Source organism: Anomaloglossus baeobatrachus, chromosome 3 (genome assembly GCF_048569485.1).
Source record: "Anomaloglossus baeobatrachus isolate aAnoBae1 chromosome 3, aAnoBae1.hap1, whole genome shotgun sequence".
NCBI lineage: Eukaryota > Metazoa > Chordata > Amphibia > Anura > Aromobatidae > Anomaloglossus > Anomaloglossus baeobatrachus.
Window position 1 is genome coordinate 99013061 of NC_134355.1, and position 17110 is coordinate 99030170.

The 17110-nt window shown below is 39.9% G+C and overlaps 1 protein-coding gene across 3 annotated transcripts in view; it reads right to left on the bottom strand.

The window, feature by feature from the left end:
* Positions 1 to 17110, bottom strand: part of EML6 (EMAP like 6) — a 338267-nt gene that overhangs the window by 52500 nt on the left and 268657 nt on the right. The window contains exons 29-30 of one of the 3 annotated variants that reach the window (XM_075339340.1): positions 12722 to 12736; positions 1548 to 1556 (exon numbers count right to left, since the gene is read on the bottom strand). The exons of 1 other annotated variant lie outside the window; for it this stretch is intronic. In XM_075339340.1, coding sequence (XP_075195455.1) covers positions 1548 to 1556; positions 12722 to 12736 — 24 coding nt within the window. The remainder of the gene's footprint in view (positions 1 to 1547; positions 1557 to 12721; positions 12737 to 17110) is intronic. One more of the 3 variants, XM_075339338.1, reaches the window with a different exon arrangement.

The following is a 17110-nucleotide window of genomic DNA, read 5'->3' on the forward strand; positions in this document are numbered from 1 at the left end:
CCACATGCGCTGTTTTGAAGAATTTGTCAAAAAGAAATGTCAACAAATACTACAAGACAAAAAAAGAAAACTGATTTCAAATTACTAATCAGACCCGAAGGAGCTAATACATCAAAGCATTGAAGCCAGAAAACTGACACAAAAGCTTTGAAAACTCACAAAAGTTTTGCGCAATATAGAGGTTGAATGAGCTCCGCCAACATGGGCAGAAATGTGGAGGGGCTGGGAAAGGGGTGGCCACATCCACCCACACAATACATCATGTTTTGTAAGGCAGAAATGCCACTCCAGTCTTTGATTGAACTGGAGTAGTAACATTTCGGGTGCTGAGCATGGAGGTGTACACCATTCAGAAGATGCACCAAACTCATTAAGTGGTGTCCGCTTCTTTATGAATTTGGCGCCTTGTACTCCAGCAAGACGTCCGCTACGCCAGTTTTGATTAATGGGCCCCATAGTCTTTAACATTTAGTTTATTCATTTAATATGTGGTAGAAATACAGAAATATAATAGATATTTTTTTCTGTTCACAAAAAAGCCCTTTAATAGGGCTTCTAGCCTAATATTCCACATCACTGGGGTATGCACTACTTAAAGGGAACCAACCATCAGGATTTTCATATATAAAGTAAAGCCAGTGCTATACTGGCGCTAGGATGTTGAATGTAAGCACAGCTTTTGACCTGAATTTCAATATTTTATTTCAGAAATGTGCACAAGTAAAGTTACAGAAATCTACTGCTATTTGATTGACAGGTGCAACAGGAAGGGGATATGTGGGTTGGGTCTTGCTATCTATTACCACCCCTGTCTGTCTGCCTGGCCTTCCCCCTGTCATAGATGTAAATTGCAGTCAGACAGACAGAAGCGGGAATATACAGCTAGACCCGACCAACATATCCCTTTCCTGTTGCACCTGTCAATCAAATAGCAGTGCTTTGCTGGAACTTTACTTGAACATATTTTTTAAATAAAAAATCCAATCTCAGAACTGAAGCTATGCTTACATTCAGCATCTTAGCGCCTGTATAGCACTGGCTTTACTTTATATATGAAAATCCTACTGGTTGGTTCCCTTTAACTGTACATTTGGATGCCAAGGTCTTCTAACTGAGTTTTAGAATGAATGGGATAAAGCAAGTGTTGGACATTAAGGGACTTCCTATATGTATCTTGTTCAGAAGTCTTTTGCTTTCAGCCATTACCCACTATTTTTTAACACTTTATTGATAATTCAGATATGTTTTTAGTTTTAATTTTTCATCTGCCATATGATAGGTGTATTCTAGACAATATTTACTATAGTTCTCTATTAAATTTAGGGTATCTGACATAGGGTTATGTATAAAGATCATATAAGTTTCCATATAAATACCAGCCTGTATTTTAGATTTATTGGTTTGGTACGGGTAAAAGAACCATGATAATATTGTTACCATACACATAGTATATACTCCTAATAATGCTAACGATAAACCAAATTCATTGTAAAATGTCAAATCTATGGACAGTCTGCAAGAATACTTATCCAAATGTTCAACTTTACCTTGATCCCCTTGTAAGCAGCAAATAAAACCAAGTGAAAAACTTAGTAAAACTTTGCTGAGGATACCCGAGCATGCGTCACATGCACAAGCGAGGGTCAGATGAGCTTTGATTTGCTGAACAAATCAAATGAGCACATGCCAGCGACTGTAAGGAAACATCATAGAGCGCACTGGTCTGGGAGGGGAAGGAGGCTCACACTAGCTGAGAAAACATAGGATAGAAATCACAATCTATGTGATAAAAGCCCAAAGGAACAGGAGAGCATTCAGACAATGCGGCCTATTTACTAAGCGTTGGATTTTACAGTAGTTCTTTAAAATTTGGTGTCTCTGGATCAAACAGGTGTGGTAGGATATATATAGGTATGCGTTTTTCTTAGGTCAATACAATCAAATTTGGGGTCACATAGGTGATCATTTTTACTCAGCCATGATCATATGCATACATTTATGATGAATATATGGCACATGATACCACTGATGACCACGTACGTTTCGCACAATGTGTTATGCATATGTTGCACAATGACTGATGAGTCACAAAAGATTGAATATTTAGAGCAGGTTAAAAACAATTCTCAAATTGATGTTTCGCACTTGGTGCAGATACTGTATTAGCAGCAAATTCAATATTAACATTTTCTAGCGTCCTAGGAATACCATCTGGCGAATGTAAGTTATTATAGTTTGGTCGGATATAAGATATGGCCACCCAATCAGAAGAAACATAAAAAGCAGATAATTTCCCCAAAAAAGTGTCTCATGATAACATTTCTACCATATACTGCCCATCAGTAACGATACTTTATATTGGAAGCTGTGCCTTAGGTATTTGTACCCTTCAGTATACGCTCAGTGGCCACTTTATTAGTAACACCTATAAAACTACTTATTAGGGCAGATACCAACTCTGCCAACAGCGACATCAACCCAAAGCATAAATGTCTGAAGAACTGAGCAAGAGGTCCATTTGTTGCTGAGACCAAACAGTCCCTCTTTGTGACTGCAGACTGTACCACGGGAATTCGCAGATTTCTGATCCGGGAATGGCGGCCATGTGACCTGAAATGTGCAATATGCATATTTCCAGACAGAACTTGACTAGGTGCACAACCTCACTCAATCCAAGTGTATGGAGTGGGCACGTCTGACTAGTAGGTGTGGCCATCTAGAGGTCGTGGCCTTGCTCAATACTCTTGTATAGAGTGAGGCAGCAGCCACTAGTCGGGTTCTGCCCAGGAACATGCATAACACAAAATTGCAGTCACATGACCGCAGTTCCTGGCTCAGAAACTGATGAATCCTCACAGCGCACAAAGTGTGCGTTGGAAGGATACATAAGTTTGCGGTCACATAGAGTGACTGCAGATGTATCATTTTAGACCGGACAACTGCTTTAAAGCTATGGGCATCAAGGGGGATTTACTGCGGTTCTGTCTAGCGGCAGCAAGAGCAGTGATTCCAAGACATTGGAGAACACAGGAGGCCCCGTCATTGAGGGAATGGACGCAGGAATTTGAACACATTCATCATATGGAGGAATTAATGGCAGAGGCAGAGGGACATACTGAAAGATATCTGAGAATTTGGACGCCATGGATAACATTTAAAAGTTCAGACGAGTACCATACGGTATTTTGAGGCACAGCAGGTGCAGTATGAACAGAGTCAGAAGAAAGGCAACGATAGGACTCGCGTGTGGCCCCCCTCCCAGCCCCCCCGACCCCGAAAAGATACCCCCTTTCTTACTCCTTGTCTCTCAGCTTTCTTTTCTACTTCATTCTTGTCTACCTATATCTCTTCTATGGTCACTTATGAAGGTTTTTATTATTTTTTAATTTTGCGGATAAAAATATAACGAATTGAGATAGGCTAAGGTTCAAGGTTATACGGGAAGGTGGGATACCAAAAAACAGACAGTAGTCTGGAGCTTATGGGATAGAAAGGGAGGAACGTAAGATTGGTAACAGTGAAGGATCCGAAGCCATAACCGGAATTACAATATAGAACTGTTATTCAAAATGTGGTATCATTTGCAATGATTCTTCCAGAACCTTGATTGTTTGTACGTTTTTCTATGTTTTTTATTTTTCTCTTCTACTCAATAAAGAAAGATTATACATAAAGCTATGGGCATAAGTTACTTTTTCTGGGTTCCATTTTTTGTGTTTGTTTTGCTAGAATAGAAAAAAAGTACTGCATACAGAGCAATGTTTTTTAATTGCTTGGATATTAACAATCAAGGTAGCTACTAGATCACTGCAGCATCAGGGACACACTGACAGAGCTGCAGCTGTGATGCCAAGGAGTTTAGCTGAGGTCACAGCTAGTGGTTCCCACAGTACCCCAGCTGTGACCGGAGGTGAACTCATTGAACTCAGTGAGCGCACCCTAGTTTTCTGTCTTCCATTAGACAGCTAATTTTAATATATATTTTCCAGGAAACATTACATATAAAAGACTCCCTCCACCAGCTAGACCTCTATGAGGAGAATCAGGTACCCCGAAGGTCTAAACCTATAAACCAAGGTAAACAGCTTGTTTTGAGAGAATCGGAGACCTTATCCTGTACTTTAAAAATATACCTAATAAAGTGGTCACGGAGTCTAAATACTTGTCCCATCAGCAGTAATAAAACCACAAAAGTGGAATCAATCCATGACATCAATTTTAGTTCTACTTAATGGTATCTTACTGGAGATAATTAACTATGTATGAAGAGTATTACACACTGTATACAAGAAAAAGGGCAGTGATCAAGGAGCTCTATACTTCTTCGAAGGAGCAATCTTTTTAGCTGTGTACTGCTCAATCTAGGTCAATCTAGGTCAATCTAGGTAGGTCGTACAGAAGAGACTTCTAGAACATGGTCATCAACAAACACGCACTTCACTGGAAGCCTGTGGTCTTGAGAGGAGCACTGCTTCAGAGATATAGCTACGGTACTTTCAAGCCATAAAAGCCGGTAGGAACCTTGCATTTCCCATAGTATATAGTGCATAATGCAAATAATATAAATTAAAGGTTATGCTTTTCTAATAAATTATTTAGATGAGTTGATGTTTTTTTTTTCCGCTTTATAAAGTCTAATGGTTATGAATTTCTGAAATTGTTAAGCCTTTTAACAATTAATAAATAAAATTACCGGTAGATTTGTGACTTTTTATTTATTTACTTAGTATATAGGCCCCAAAGTGTAGACTGATATTAATATACAAATCAAAATGGGGAAGAAATAATTGGGAACCTTATAAATAAAAGTTCTGATGTTTTGTATATTACACTAAATAATGTCAGGCTAATATTTCTTAATTGAAATGTTTTTTTAAGTTTTAAAGTTTTATGTTCCCAAATGCCCATATACCTCTAAAACAACAGACACAGCTGGTAGTCACCTAATTCAGGTGGGTGTAGCGGTGATTTTACAACTACAGCGTACATCAGTGCTACAGGCAATCACTAAGCCCTGTGGCTCATGCTATCGACAGTACATCAGTGACTGGCTGCAGTGGTGATGTGCGCTGTAGTAGTGACCTCACCGCTGCAACCAGTTAACATAGGAGGCGCAGGACCCAGGGAGGGTGATTACTATCTGTGTTTGTAGTTTAAGAGGTAAGGGAACTTTGGGGATATAAAACTTGAGAGTACAAAATCCCTTTAACAAAATAAAAAATTTAGATAAATATCGGATCTGGGAGATTTTCAATTAATAATGAATGGCAAATGATACAATTTTAACACCACAGTCGAAACTATATACGGTTTTATCTCTGTTACAGACTGTCCATTGATAGGGTCTTTCTTTCACAAAGACAAACCCTTTTATAAGAGGAAAACCAGGCATTTTCTGGGCACACTCTGCTGTTAGGGTGGTTCGGAGTGGCGGAATCTCCTCTATGACATCCATATGCCCAATTAAAACATATGAATGGATTTGTTGTCATGAATGAACATTTTTATACCCCATTCATACTTAGCAGAAAAGTCTGGATTATCTGATTTGGTTGCCTATTTTCTGTTTTATTTCTTCCATTAATAATTATTTACGTCAACACATCACAGATACACTAAAGCTTTGCCCATATGCAGATTTTTTTCCAATGCAGATTTCATCGCATTTTGGATTAACCCTTAAAGAGGACCAACCACCTTGTATAAACTAAAGTCAATGCTATACTGGCGCTATCAGGCTGATTCTATACATGCCTTTAGTTGTGAGATCGAATGTATAGTTTCTGAAACATAGCCAAATAAAATTTGTGAAATGCACTGTTATTTGATAATTGGTGCTAAAAAGATTTTTTATATATGTATATACATATATGAGAAACGGGTTTGTGCCGCGCTAAAGAAACACTGTTTCCAGGGCATTTACTTTAGATCTCTTTTTTATTACAGTTCCAACGCGTTTCAGAGACATAAACCGTCTCCTTCTTCAGGGAAAGTAAATGCCCTGGAAACAGTGTTTCTTTAGCGCGGCACAAACCCGTTTCTCATATATGTATATACATATATAAAAAATCTTTTTACCACGTTCATCACGGGGCCGCTGCTTGGAACCACGCTGACACTCACATGCTATACAAGGGGTTGTGACTGGCACAACCTCATCAGGTGAGTGTTTTATCTTTACTTTCTAAACGGTTATTGCCGGGTAAGACCCCATTTGCGCCTTTTGTTTCCTTATCTCTAGCAGCCTCTAAGCCCATTTGATGATTGGTAACAGAATATCTAATACGTGGGTTGGGTATTGCTAGCTTTTCCCGCCCCTGTCTGTTGCCTGTCCTTCCTTACCCTGTCTCTGTTATTATTGGGGGAGGAAAAAGGGAGGAAGTATAGGCAGGCAGACAGGGGCGGGAATAACTAGGAAAACCCAACCCAACTATTAGATATTCCTTTGCACCTATCAATCAAACAACAGCGCATTTCACAAACTTTACTTGCCTGCATTCCAGAAAGTATACATCCGATCTCACAACTAAAGGTATGCATAGAATCAGCACGATAGCACCAGTATAGCACTGGTTTAAGTTTATATAGGAACATTCTGGTGGTTGGTCCTATTTAAAAGGGTGGTTCAGCCATATTTTTTATTTTCTAGATCGATATTATATTGAGAAACAATGTTTCTCTCAAATACCTTATGTTGGCAATAGTGCCTGTGAGAGGAACCATTGCAGATCGCTGTTCCCCATGCCTGACCCACGGGCTCCGTGACCTCAGGGATCCGGTGACGTCATGTCAAGTTCTTGACACCACGGCCAGCCGCAGTGTCCGTGAGTGATGGGCTGTGGGCGGTGTTTCACCTCTCGTCACAGCCCATCTGCTCCCTCACAGCTGAGCGCTGCAAGCAGGAGACACTATGGGCTGTGATGAGCGGTGAAACACCGCCCACAGCCCAGTGAGTCAGGAAGACTGGGGCCGGCCGCAATGATGAGACGTGAGCAGGAACTTGACGTGACGTCACCGGATCCCCGAGGTCACGGAGCCCGGGGCTCATGGAGCGGCAAACAGCGGTCTGCAATAGCGCCTCTCACAGGCACTATTGCCAACATAAGGTATTTGAGAGAAACATTGTTTCACAATATAATATCGATCTAGAAAATAAAAAATATGGGTGAACCACCCCTTTAAGGGCTGTAGAGATTATTGGTGATGATCCTAGTAGATTTAATAAATATAATAATAAAAACAAGCAGGAAAATTAGATAATCCAGCACCTCCCGAAGAATTTAAAGAGAATGAATATCATAGGACTGAAAATAATAAAGTATATAGCTATAAAGGGAAAGTCCACTGTAAATGCAGCTAAGTTAAATAACTAAAAATGATGCAACTTTGTAACAATGACTTTACACTTTTCTCCACTTTCAGGACTTTCTCATTTGCTCTCATTAAATGGAAACATACTTGTTTACATCCAGAAGTTGGGTTTGTTACAATTGTATGCAGGGCAATGCTCTGTGATCGCTGTACTGACATTGCGACAATGTACCAGACTGGAGAACAGGCCCAGAGGATGCCACCAAGACTATATATTTGGATCAAACCTTTATTGTTGTAAACAAGAAATTCTTCATTGGATGATGGCAAAAAAAAGATCTGAAAAATCATAGTCATTAAAGTGGATAAGCCGCCAGGTACTACAATACAAACTATAAATATTAATAAATAGATATTTTAGACCTAATGAAGCTGGTATACTAGCTTTCAAAATTCATGTAAAGACAGCAGTATACTCCTTTGCGCATTCCAGATCTGGCTGGACTTTCATAGACAGGCCTAAAATCTGGCCATACACATAAGATGAATCTACAGAACAGGTGATAAATCGATGATCACTGGGGACCCCTAATGATCACAAAAATGAGGGTCCCAAAGTCCCCTTAGAGACATAAGGGACTTTGGGACCCTCGTTCTTGTGATTGGTAGGGGTCTCACAGGTAAGAAATGCTTACTGGGGTCCCAATGGTCACACATGCTCATCATTACTACAATGACACAGGGGACCTTTGGTACAAGGGGACCTCACAACTCTGATAATTTTTTTTATCACATATCCACAAGATAACTGTGAATGTTTATGGGACAAACTACTGATTTCCAGGGGACATGTCAGGATATATAACCAAAATACCATCAATGTTAAAGGCCCTCCTACAAAGAGCAAAATCCTACACAGATTCAAGGGTAATAACCAAATTAAGAAAAATAAGTCTTCTTTTGAACAAATATTACAAAGTAAAAATAAACCTGTGTTTATGATGGCCAGAGAAGCACCCCTCAGAGGAAGCTGTAAGCGAAACGAGCGTCAGGGGTACTTCTCTAACCAAGACGCAGATTTCTTGCCCTCCCATACCTGCACTTACTCATATTATATTTTCTTTCAGCTTTGTAGCGCTTTACAATTTTTCCCTTGTGTTTCAATTTCACCTTTTTCTACTATCTCCAGGGTTATACTGGTTCTTTCTTTAATATGTTAATATGGTTTGGGAAAGGCGTTTTCTATCCAGCATCACGTCTAGAAATGATTTATTTAAAATTTTATTTTATTTAAAAAAAACCCATAAAACTAACAGAGCGGTAGATGGGCATCCAAAATATAAAAAATGTCTTATGCGTTTCAAGCCGGTGTGGCTCTTAATCTTAGACATATGTTTGTTCAAATGAGACACAATATGTATAAAAAGCTTTTTATACATATTGTGTCTCACACATCAGCTATTGATTTTCTTTCCTTTATATTTTTGGATATATTGGTGGTGATTGTCATTTTTATCATAAGACATCTGCTGCAGCTGTGTTTACTCTTTTGTACTCCTTTGGAGGATCCCTGTGCGGTTTTTTGCCTTGTCTGACAATCTCCTTTTTAAATATTTGTTGAAATAAAGACTTATTTTTATTAATCTGGCTATTACTCCTGAATCTGTATAGGTTTTTTTCTTTATGCAGAGAATATGTAAGTGCCAGACAGCAGCATCACCACTCTGCCCAGTGCACATGTGTACGGAAGTCTAGGGAAATAGCCATCGGCTGAACAAACTGGCTAAATCAGAGACCGTGTCTGGCACAAATTCTGACACTGTAAATGCCACAGATGTTCATTCATCTTAACAGAAACACAACATCAATCATGTGAACAAATCATCTGAACGGGCTCTCAGCAATGTAACAAAGCACAAACCTCCCCGACACACTGGCCTAACTCTCCAGACTCCCCCATACACTCTCCTAGATCTCTAGACTCCCCCATACACTCTCCTATATCTCCAGACTCCCCCATACACTCCCCTATCTCTCCAGACTCGCCCATACACTCTTCTATATATCCAGACTCCGCATACATTCTCCTATCTCTCCAGCTTCCCCCTTACATTCCCTTATCTCTCTAGTCTCCCCCATACACTCCCCTATCTCTCCAGACTCCCCCATACCTCTCCAGGCTCCCCCATACGCTACCTCTCTTCAGAATCCCCCATACACTCCCCTATCTCTCCAGACTCCCCCATACACTCCCCTATCTCTCCAGACTCCTCCATATACTCCCCTATCTCTCCAGACTCCCCCATACACTCCCCTATCTCTCAAGACTTTCCCATACACTCTCCTATCTCTCCCATATACTCCCCTGTCTCTCCAGCTTCCCCCATACATTCCCCTATCTCTCTAGACTCCCCCATACACATACACTCCCCTATCTCTCCAGACTCCCCATACACTTCCTTATCTCTCCAGACTACCCTACACACTCTCCATCTCTCCAGATTCCCCTATACACTCTATCCCTCCAGACTCCCCAATACACTCCCCTATCTCTCCAGACTCCTCCATACACTCCCCTATCACCATACTCCCCCATACACTCACTTAAATCTCGAGACTCTCCCATACACTCTTCTATCTCTCCACACTCCCCCATCCCTCCACCCTCCCCCATACACTCCCCTATCTCTCCAGAATTCCCCATATATTTCCCTATATCGCCACACTTTTCTACACACTCTCCTATATATCCAGACTCCCCCATACACTCTCCTATCTCTCCAGATTCCCCCATACACTCCCTTATCTCTCCAGATTCCCCCATACACTCCCCTATCTCTCTAGATTCCCCCATACACTGTCCTATCTCTCTAGACTGCCTCATACACTCCCCTATCTCTACAGACTCCACCATACACTCACCTATTTCTCCAGACTCCACCATACACTCCCCTATTTCTCCAGAATCCCCCATACACTCCCCTATCTTTCAAGAATCTGTCATTCAGGCACTTGTCTCTTCAGAGTTTCCCATACACTCCCCTGTCTGTCCAGATTCTCCCATACATTCCCTTACCTGTCCACACTTCCCCATACACTCCCCTGTCTGTCCAGACTCCCCCATGCACTCTCCTAGCTCTCCATAGAAATACTTGTGTTGGCTGAGCACCTATGTTCTCTATGAGAGAGCCGCTTATACACTCCTCTAGTAGTATATCTCCTGGGGTACAAAGAATCGACCATTAGATATCCAACAGTCCAGATCTTTGTCTCACCTGAGTTTATTTGTGGGGGGAGAGTTGATAGACCCCATACAAATTAGATTGTCAGACAATATTAACGGGTTCAGCCGACCATAGTCAAATCTGTGTTAGGGACTTCACACCTCAGCTTTACTGATATAATCACTACATTCAAAGGCCACAAGACGTAAAAGATCACATTTAGCCACATGCCACTATATAGTGCCACCATGAAGGACTGTGCTCTCTCCTATAAGTGATGCTTCAAGGGGAGAATGGCTCCATAATGCCTTTTTTACATGCAATGGTATACGCCATGCTTTTTTTTGTTTCACAGAGCCATATGAGGCTACACCAAATTATGCCAACCCATGAGACCTTGTATTCTTCCCTCCTAGTGAAAGTTAACTCCAAAACATGGAATTGGAGGCATACAGAGGTACAGCAAAAGTCCATAGAGCTCCAGGTGTTGCTTAATAAGGCCATGTTCACATTACATTTCTGCTACGTGTGTGAATCTGTTGGGGCTTCTGTATGAATCTCTTAAAAAACTCAATTTTGACATGTTAATTTATGATATAAAACAGAAATGTTGTTTTAAGTTTTGACTCTTTTTGCATCAGTTTTCGCCGTGTTTTGAGCAGACCTGTTACTAGAGGTGTCTGATCACTTTAGTGGTCTGTGCTAAAAAAAGGAATCTGTTAAATGGGTGAGAAAGTGAATGACCCCCCCCCCCTTATAATTTATTTTCTAAACACTTTAATGTCCAAAAAAGAAATAAATCAAATGGATCCATTTTTTTCTGGATTTTTTGGGGATCAGTCTAAAAAACAGATAGCAGATGGATTGGATGTAAGCAAATGCCTTATTAAGAATCATACAAACCCGTTCACATGAATGGTCCTGTAACTGAACGCTGTATTTCTATTTTTATGTTCACCAAATGGATCATAAAAATGGAAATGAAAATGAACATGTGAACAAAGCCTTACAAAGTGGTACAAAATGGATATGTAATAGATCTGTTATACACCAATACTGTACTTAAAGGGGTTGTCTGGTCACATCAATTTACGGATAGGTCAATAATGTCAGATGCTAGACACTGAACAGAAGTGCGCATTGCAGTCCTGTGTAAAAAGTGTGTACATCTGGCGGCCGCCAGAGCAAAACTGAGCTGATTGTGGGAAAGCTGGGTGTCGGACCTCTACCAATCAGATAGTGATAACCTATGCTATGGATTGGTCAACAATTTGCTGTACTCAGACACCCCCTTTAAAGGGAATCTGTCAGCAGGACTTTGCTACCTTATCTGAGAACAGCATGATGTATACAAAGAGACTCTGAGTCCAATGATTTATCACTTAGATTACTTGCTGCAACTGTTGTGTTTTAGCTTTAGCCATGTAGCAGAGCTAAGAAAGCTGCCTCTGCCCACACCAGGCTCTCCATATTTTACACTGACAGTGAGGTGTCAATCAGAGGAGGGGGCATGCCGGATTGGCATGCGCGTGACATTGTAGTCCAGCAATGATAATCACTAGGTAATAAAGCCTTTAGTTTAAGTAAACAACAGCACACAGCCTGATAAGAGAAGCATAGTTTATTTTTATTTTTTTTTTAATCCCCTACAGCATTTTGTCCTCAGATTACATAGCAAAAACCTGCTGACAGATTCCCTTTAAGTCAATTAATCTGAACACAAACAATTCAGGAAGCCTGAATTATGGGAGAAGATGTATATTTTACTCCACAAAGGGTATAACCAGTAAATGATCCTCTTCTCAGGCACAAGAGCAGTTTGGAACAATTTCTTTACATTTGATATATAATTTTAAAAATGCTTAACATAATATAAACATTAGAAAAATACAATAATGACGTCTGAAGGAGTCGTTGTAAACTAGACTTTGGGATGCAGTGGGGTTTTTTTCATTCTGGACATTATTACACTCAGTTCTAGTGATAATGGTACAATGACTATACACTTGTATGGCTGCATGGTTCCATTCTTGATACTATCACTATTGGAGATGTTGGCGGACCACACACAGTTGATAATTAATGACAGAGATATGACAGATCAGACTGCAGTGTGATGTATGGTCGGGTCAGCACATCTCGGATTGCTATGTATGTGAAATAACATTTTCTGTAGGGATACTTACTTGACAATGCCCTGCCTCCAAAGGAAAGCAGATTAAAACACAATACAAATATTAACCGTTTTCTTCCTCGTCGGCACAAAACAATCGGGCCGCACATTTACCGTACATTCATACAGAAGACATGAGAGGATGACATCACAACTCATTTACAGAAATATTACACATCAGGAGGGTTCACAAAATATGCTGGTTGTATCGGGATTGTTATTTGTATTGTGCTTACTGTTGTGCTCAAAAGATACACACCCTGGCAGATTTTTTTGCTTTTTTGGCCTTTTTTCAGGGAATATGAATGATAACACAAAATCTTTTTTTCCACTCATGGTTAGTGGTTGGGTGAAACCATTTATTGTCAAACTACTGTGTTTAGTTTAGTTTTTTTTTTAAATCATAATAACAACCAAAAAATGACCCTGATCAAAAGCTCACATACCCTGGGGATTTTGGCCTGATAACATGCACAGAACGTGACACAAATGGGTTTCAATGGCTAATAAAGGTAACATCCTCACCTGTGACCTGTTTGCTTGTTATCAGTGTGTGCATAAAAGCTGGGTGAGTTTCTGGGATCCAGACAGACTCTTGCATCTTTCATCCAGCCACTGAGGTTTCTGGATTGAGAGTCATGAGGAATGCAAAAGAACTGTCAACGGATCTACGGGAAAAGATAGTTGAACTGTATAAAACAGAAAAGGGATACAAAAAGATATCCAAGGAATTGATAATGCCAGTCAGCAGTGTTCAAACTGTGATTAACAAACGGAAAATCAGGGGCTCTGTAAAAACCAAAACACAATCAGGTAGACCAACAAAAATTTCGTCCACAACTGCCAGGAAAATTGTTTGAGATGCAAAGAAAAATGCACAAATATCAGCTGAAATAGAGGACTCACTAAAAACTAGCAGTGTGGCTGTTTCAAGATGCAGAATAACGGGGCACTTGAAGAAAAATGGGCTGAATGGTCAAGTCACCAGAAGAAAGCGATTACTACGTAAATGCCACAAAGTATCTCGCCTACAATATGCCAAACAGCACAGAGACAAGCCTACAAACTTCTGGAACAAGGTAATTTGGAGTGATGAAAATCAAACTTTTTGTACACAACCATAAACTTTACATTTGGAGAGGTGTCAACAAGGCCTATGATGAAAGGAACACCATTTTAACTGTAAAGCATGTAGGTGGATCACTGATGATGTGGAGATGTGTGAGCTACAAAGGCACAGGACACTTGGTCAAAGTTGAAGGAAAGATGAATGTGTTCAGCATATACTGGAGGCAAATTTGCACTCATCAGCCCAGAAGCTGCACATGGGACGTACTTGGACGTTCCAACATGACAACGATACAAAACACAAGGCCAAGTCGACCTGTCATTGGCTACAGCAGAACAAAGTGAAGGTTCTTGAGTGGCCATCTCAGTCTGCTGACCTCAATATCATTAAGCCAATCTGGGGAGAACTCAAGTGCGCAGTTCATACAAGAAAGCCTAGGAATTTACAAGAACTGGAGGCTTTTTGCCAAGAAGAATGGGCAGCTTTACCATCTGAGAAAATAAAGAGCCTCATCCACAACTACCACGAAAGACTTCAAGTTGTCATTGATGTTAGATAGGGCAATTCACGGTATTAAGAACTGGGGCATGTGAACTTTTGATCAGGGTCATTTGGATGTTTTTAGTTGTCATTATGATTTAAAAAGAAAAGACACAATACTTTGATAATAAATGTCTTCACCTAACCACTAACCATGAGTGGAAAAAAAGTATTGTGTTATCATTCATATTCTCTGAAAAAAGGCCAAAAAGCAAAAAAATCTGTCGAGGTATGTAACGTTCTGAGCACAACTGTGTATATTAACATTAGCACCAATGCTTATCTTCTGTGTATTATGTGGCACACACTACATTATATACAGAAGATGGGTTGTTTCCATATAATAGACATACGATTTCAACCTTTACACAAAGAAAATAATAGAAGTAATGATAAATCAAAAATATTTCAGTCCACATTCAAGGAGATCCCAAGTAATAGATTTGTCTACGTGATCACTCAACGTCATTAATTGAGAGCGATTCGAATATAAGTCTCCAATCTTATACATTTAGATTTAAACATCATTCCTTACTGAAAAGGACAATAATCCTCATCTTTCATATCATATGACTCAAATATATCAATTATTGGCAACAATGGCTGGGGAGATGTTGACTATCATGATCCTCAATATGACAACTGATAAAAAGACGTGTGTCCCTGTGATCACTGCATTATCACACATCTACATTTCTTATAATGTCCAGAAACATTTATATACCTATATATGATATTGGAAGCTGCTTCTATAACCCATATTGGAAGCTGCTTCTATAACCCACTCACGTAAAATTAATTCTTAATTTAAAGGGGTCTTATCATGACACCTGTCTTTTTAAAGGGGAATCTGGAGGATTTCACACGCCAAGCTATTTATATGCGCATGTAGCTCTTTCACAGACACGTCCAGCAATAACTTTATGTGGACAGTCTGTTCCTCTGTTACTGAGAAATCTCAGCATTTCAATTGATTTGTACATGGTGCTGAAGAGCTATTTGCAGATCTAATGTCTCTGTCACTCCAGCTCTATTACTCAACCTGTGCCACCTGCTCCTGCTTGACTCACGGCTTCTTTGCCTGAGGTCACACAGCATAGAGGCTGTCACACAAACAGGAGGCAGTGGTGCTGTGTGGGGAATAGAGCTGGAGTGACAGAGGCTTCAGATCTGCAAATCGCTCTTCAGCACCATGTACATATCAGTTCAAATGCTGATTTCTCAGTAAAGGTGGAATGGACTGGTCATGTAAAGAGTATTGCTGGACTTGTTTTGGAAAGAGATTTGAAATAGTTTTGGAGGTGAGAGTCTGCCAAGAGACTTCCTCTAAATGTAGGCAGTCTGGCAATTACAGATCTGATTCCTGAAACTACAGTTGACGAGCTGTTATTAGTGCGGGGGCAGGGGGTGAATAGGGGGAGAAGGGAGTCAGGATCCTACACAAGCAGAAGCTCTATATAAGAGCCCACTAGTGGTGGCTGCAGCTCACAAGGGAAAAACCTGGTGACAGGTTCCCTTTAAGCACCAGAGTTTGTCATAGAAAAGAGCTTATTTTAAGTTAAAGGAGGAGTTGCCAGTCAGAGACATGTAATGACTGACAGTCTTCTCTCCTGATCTACATGTAACAAACTTGTAACTCCTCATTTTATGTAAAATTATCGCTGTGGGCAGATTCTCAGGGAGGTTTATGTCTGGTCCACAGATCTTGAAAGCTCATTTACATTTTAATAATTGTGTGGATTTCTCTGGAATGAGAAATCAGACCTCCGTCATCAAGGGATCATTTTACTGAACTTTCTATGACCTGCATGCCCATACAGAGAGCTTTAGAGGGTTGATACTACTGAGAGATTCCCTTTAAAGTGGTATATATATATATATATATATATATATGTATATATATATATATATACATATATGTATATATATATATATATACACTCCCTTTTTAGTAACACTAAATTTTCTGAAGTATTTTTGAACAAGATTTTTCTACAACTACAGTACAAATCATTCCATATTGTTGAAATATTGTCACTTAAAACTACTGAAATATCTTCAAGCCCCTGGACCCTAGAGCATGAAAGGTCCCATTTATTAGAGAATTTTGCGTTGTACAATATTGTGAAAGAATTCACAATATGGTAAGACAAGAGAAAGATTGGAAGGGGTCGTCCACCTTTAGGCCCTGTGCACACTAGAAAAAAAGATTTTTCTCAAGAAATTTCTTGAGAGTGAAAGATTAACGCACTTGCGTTCAAAAAACGCACCAATAAGGCAAGCGTTTTTAATGCGTTTTTGGTGTGGTTTTTCTGCAGGTTTCTCCCTGCGTTATTTAACCATTATCTATGGCAAAAAAGCGCAGGTACTTGCAGAAAAGAAGTGACATGCACATTCTTTTTCTCAAGAAATTCTGCATAAAGAATTTTCTTAAGAAAAAAACGCAGTGTGCGCACAGCTATTTTTCTTTCCATAGGATTTGCTGGGGATGTCTGCAGAAAGGTTACAACCATTTTCTCAAGAAATTTCTGCAGCAAAAACGCAGCAAAAACGTGGGTTAAAACGCAGTGTGTGCACAGGGCATAAAGAACACTTTTTTTTTTACTCAAATACATGTAATTGGGGTTACAAACTGCAACTGCAAAAATATCAGATTGATTTTGAGAAGGGTGGCGCTCCCAGGAATTGACAATGCAGGGAATTGCGCCACAGTCCTACTCACTTGAGTGAAGTGGTAAATTGACAAAAGCGCACTTGCTGGAGAAAATCCCAAATACAAATCTAAAATCTAAA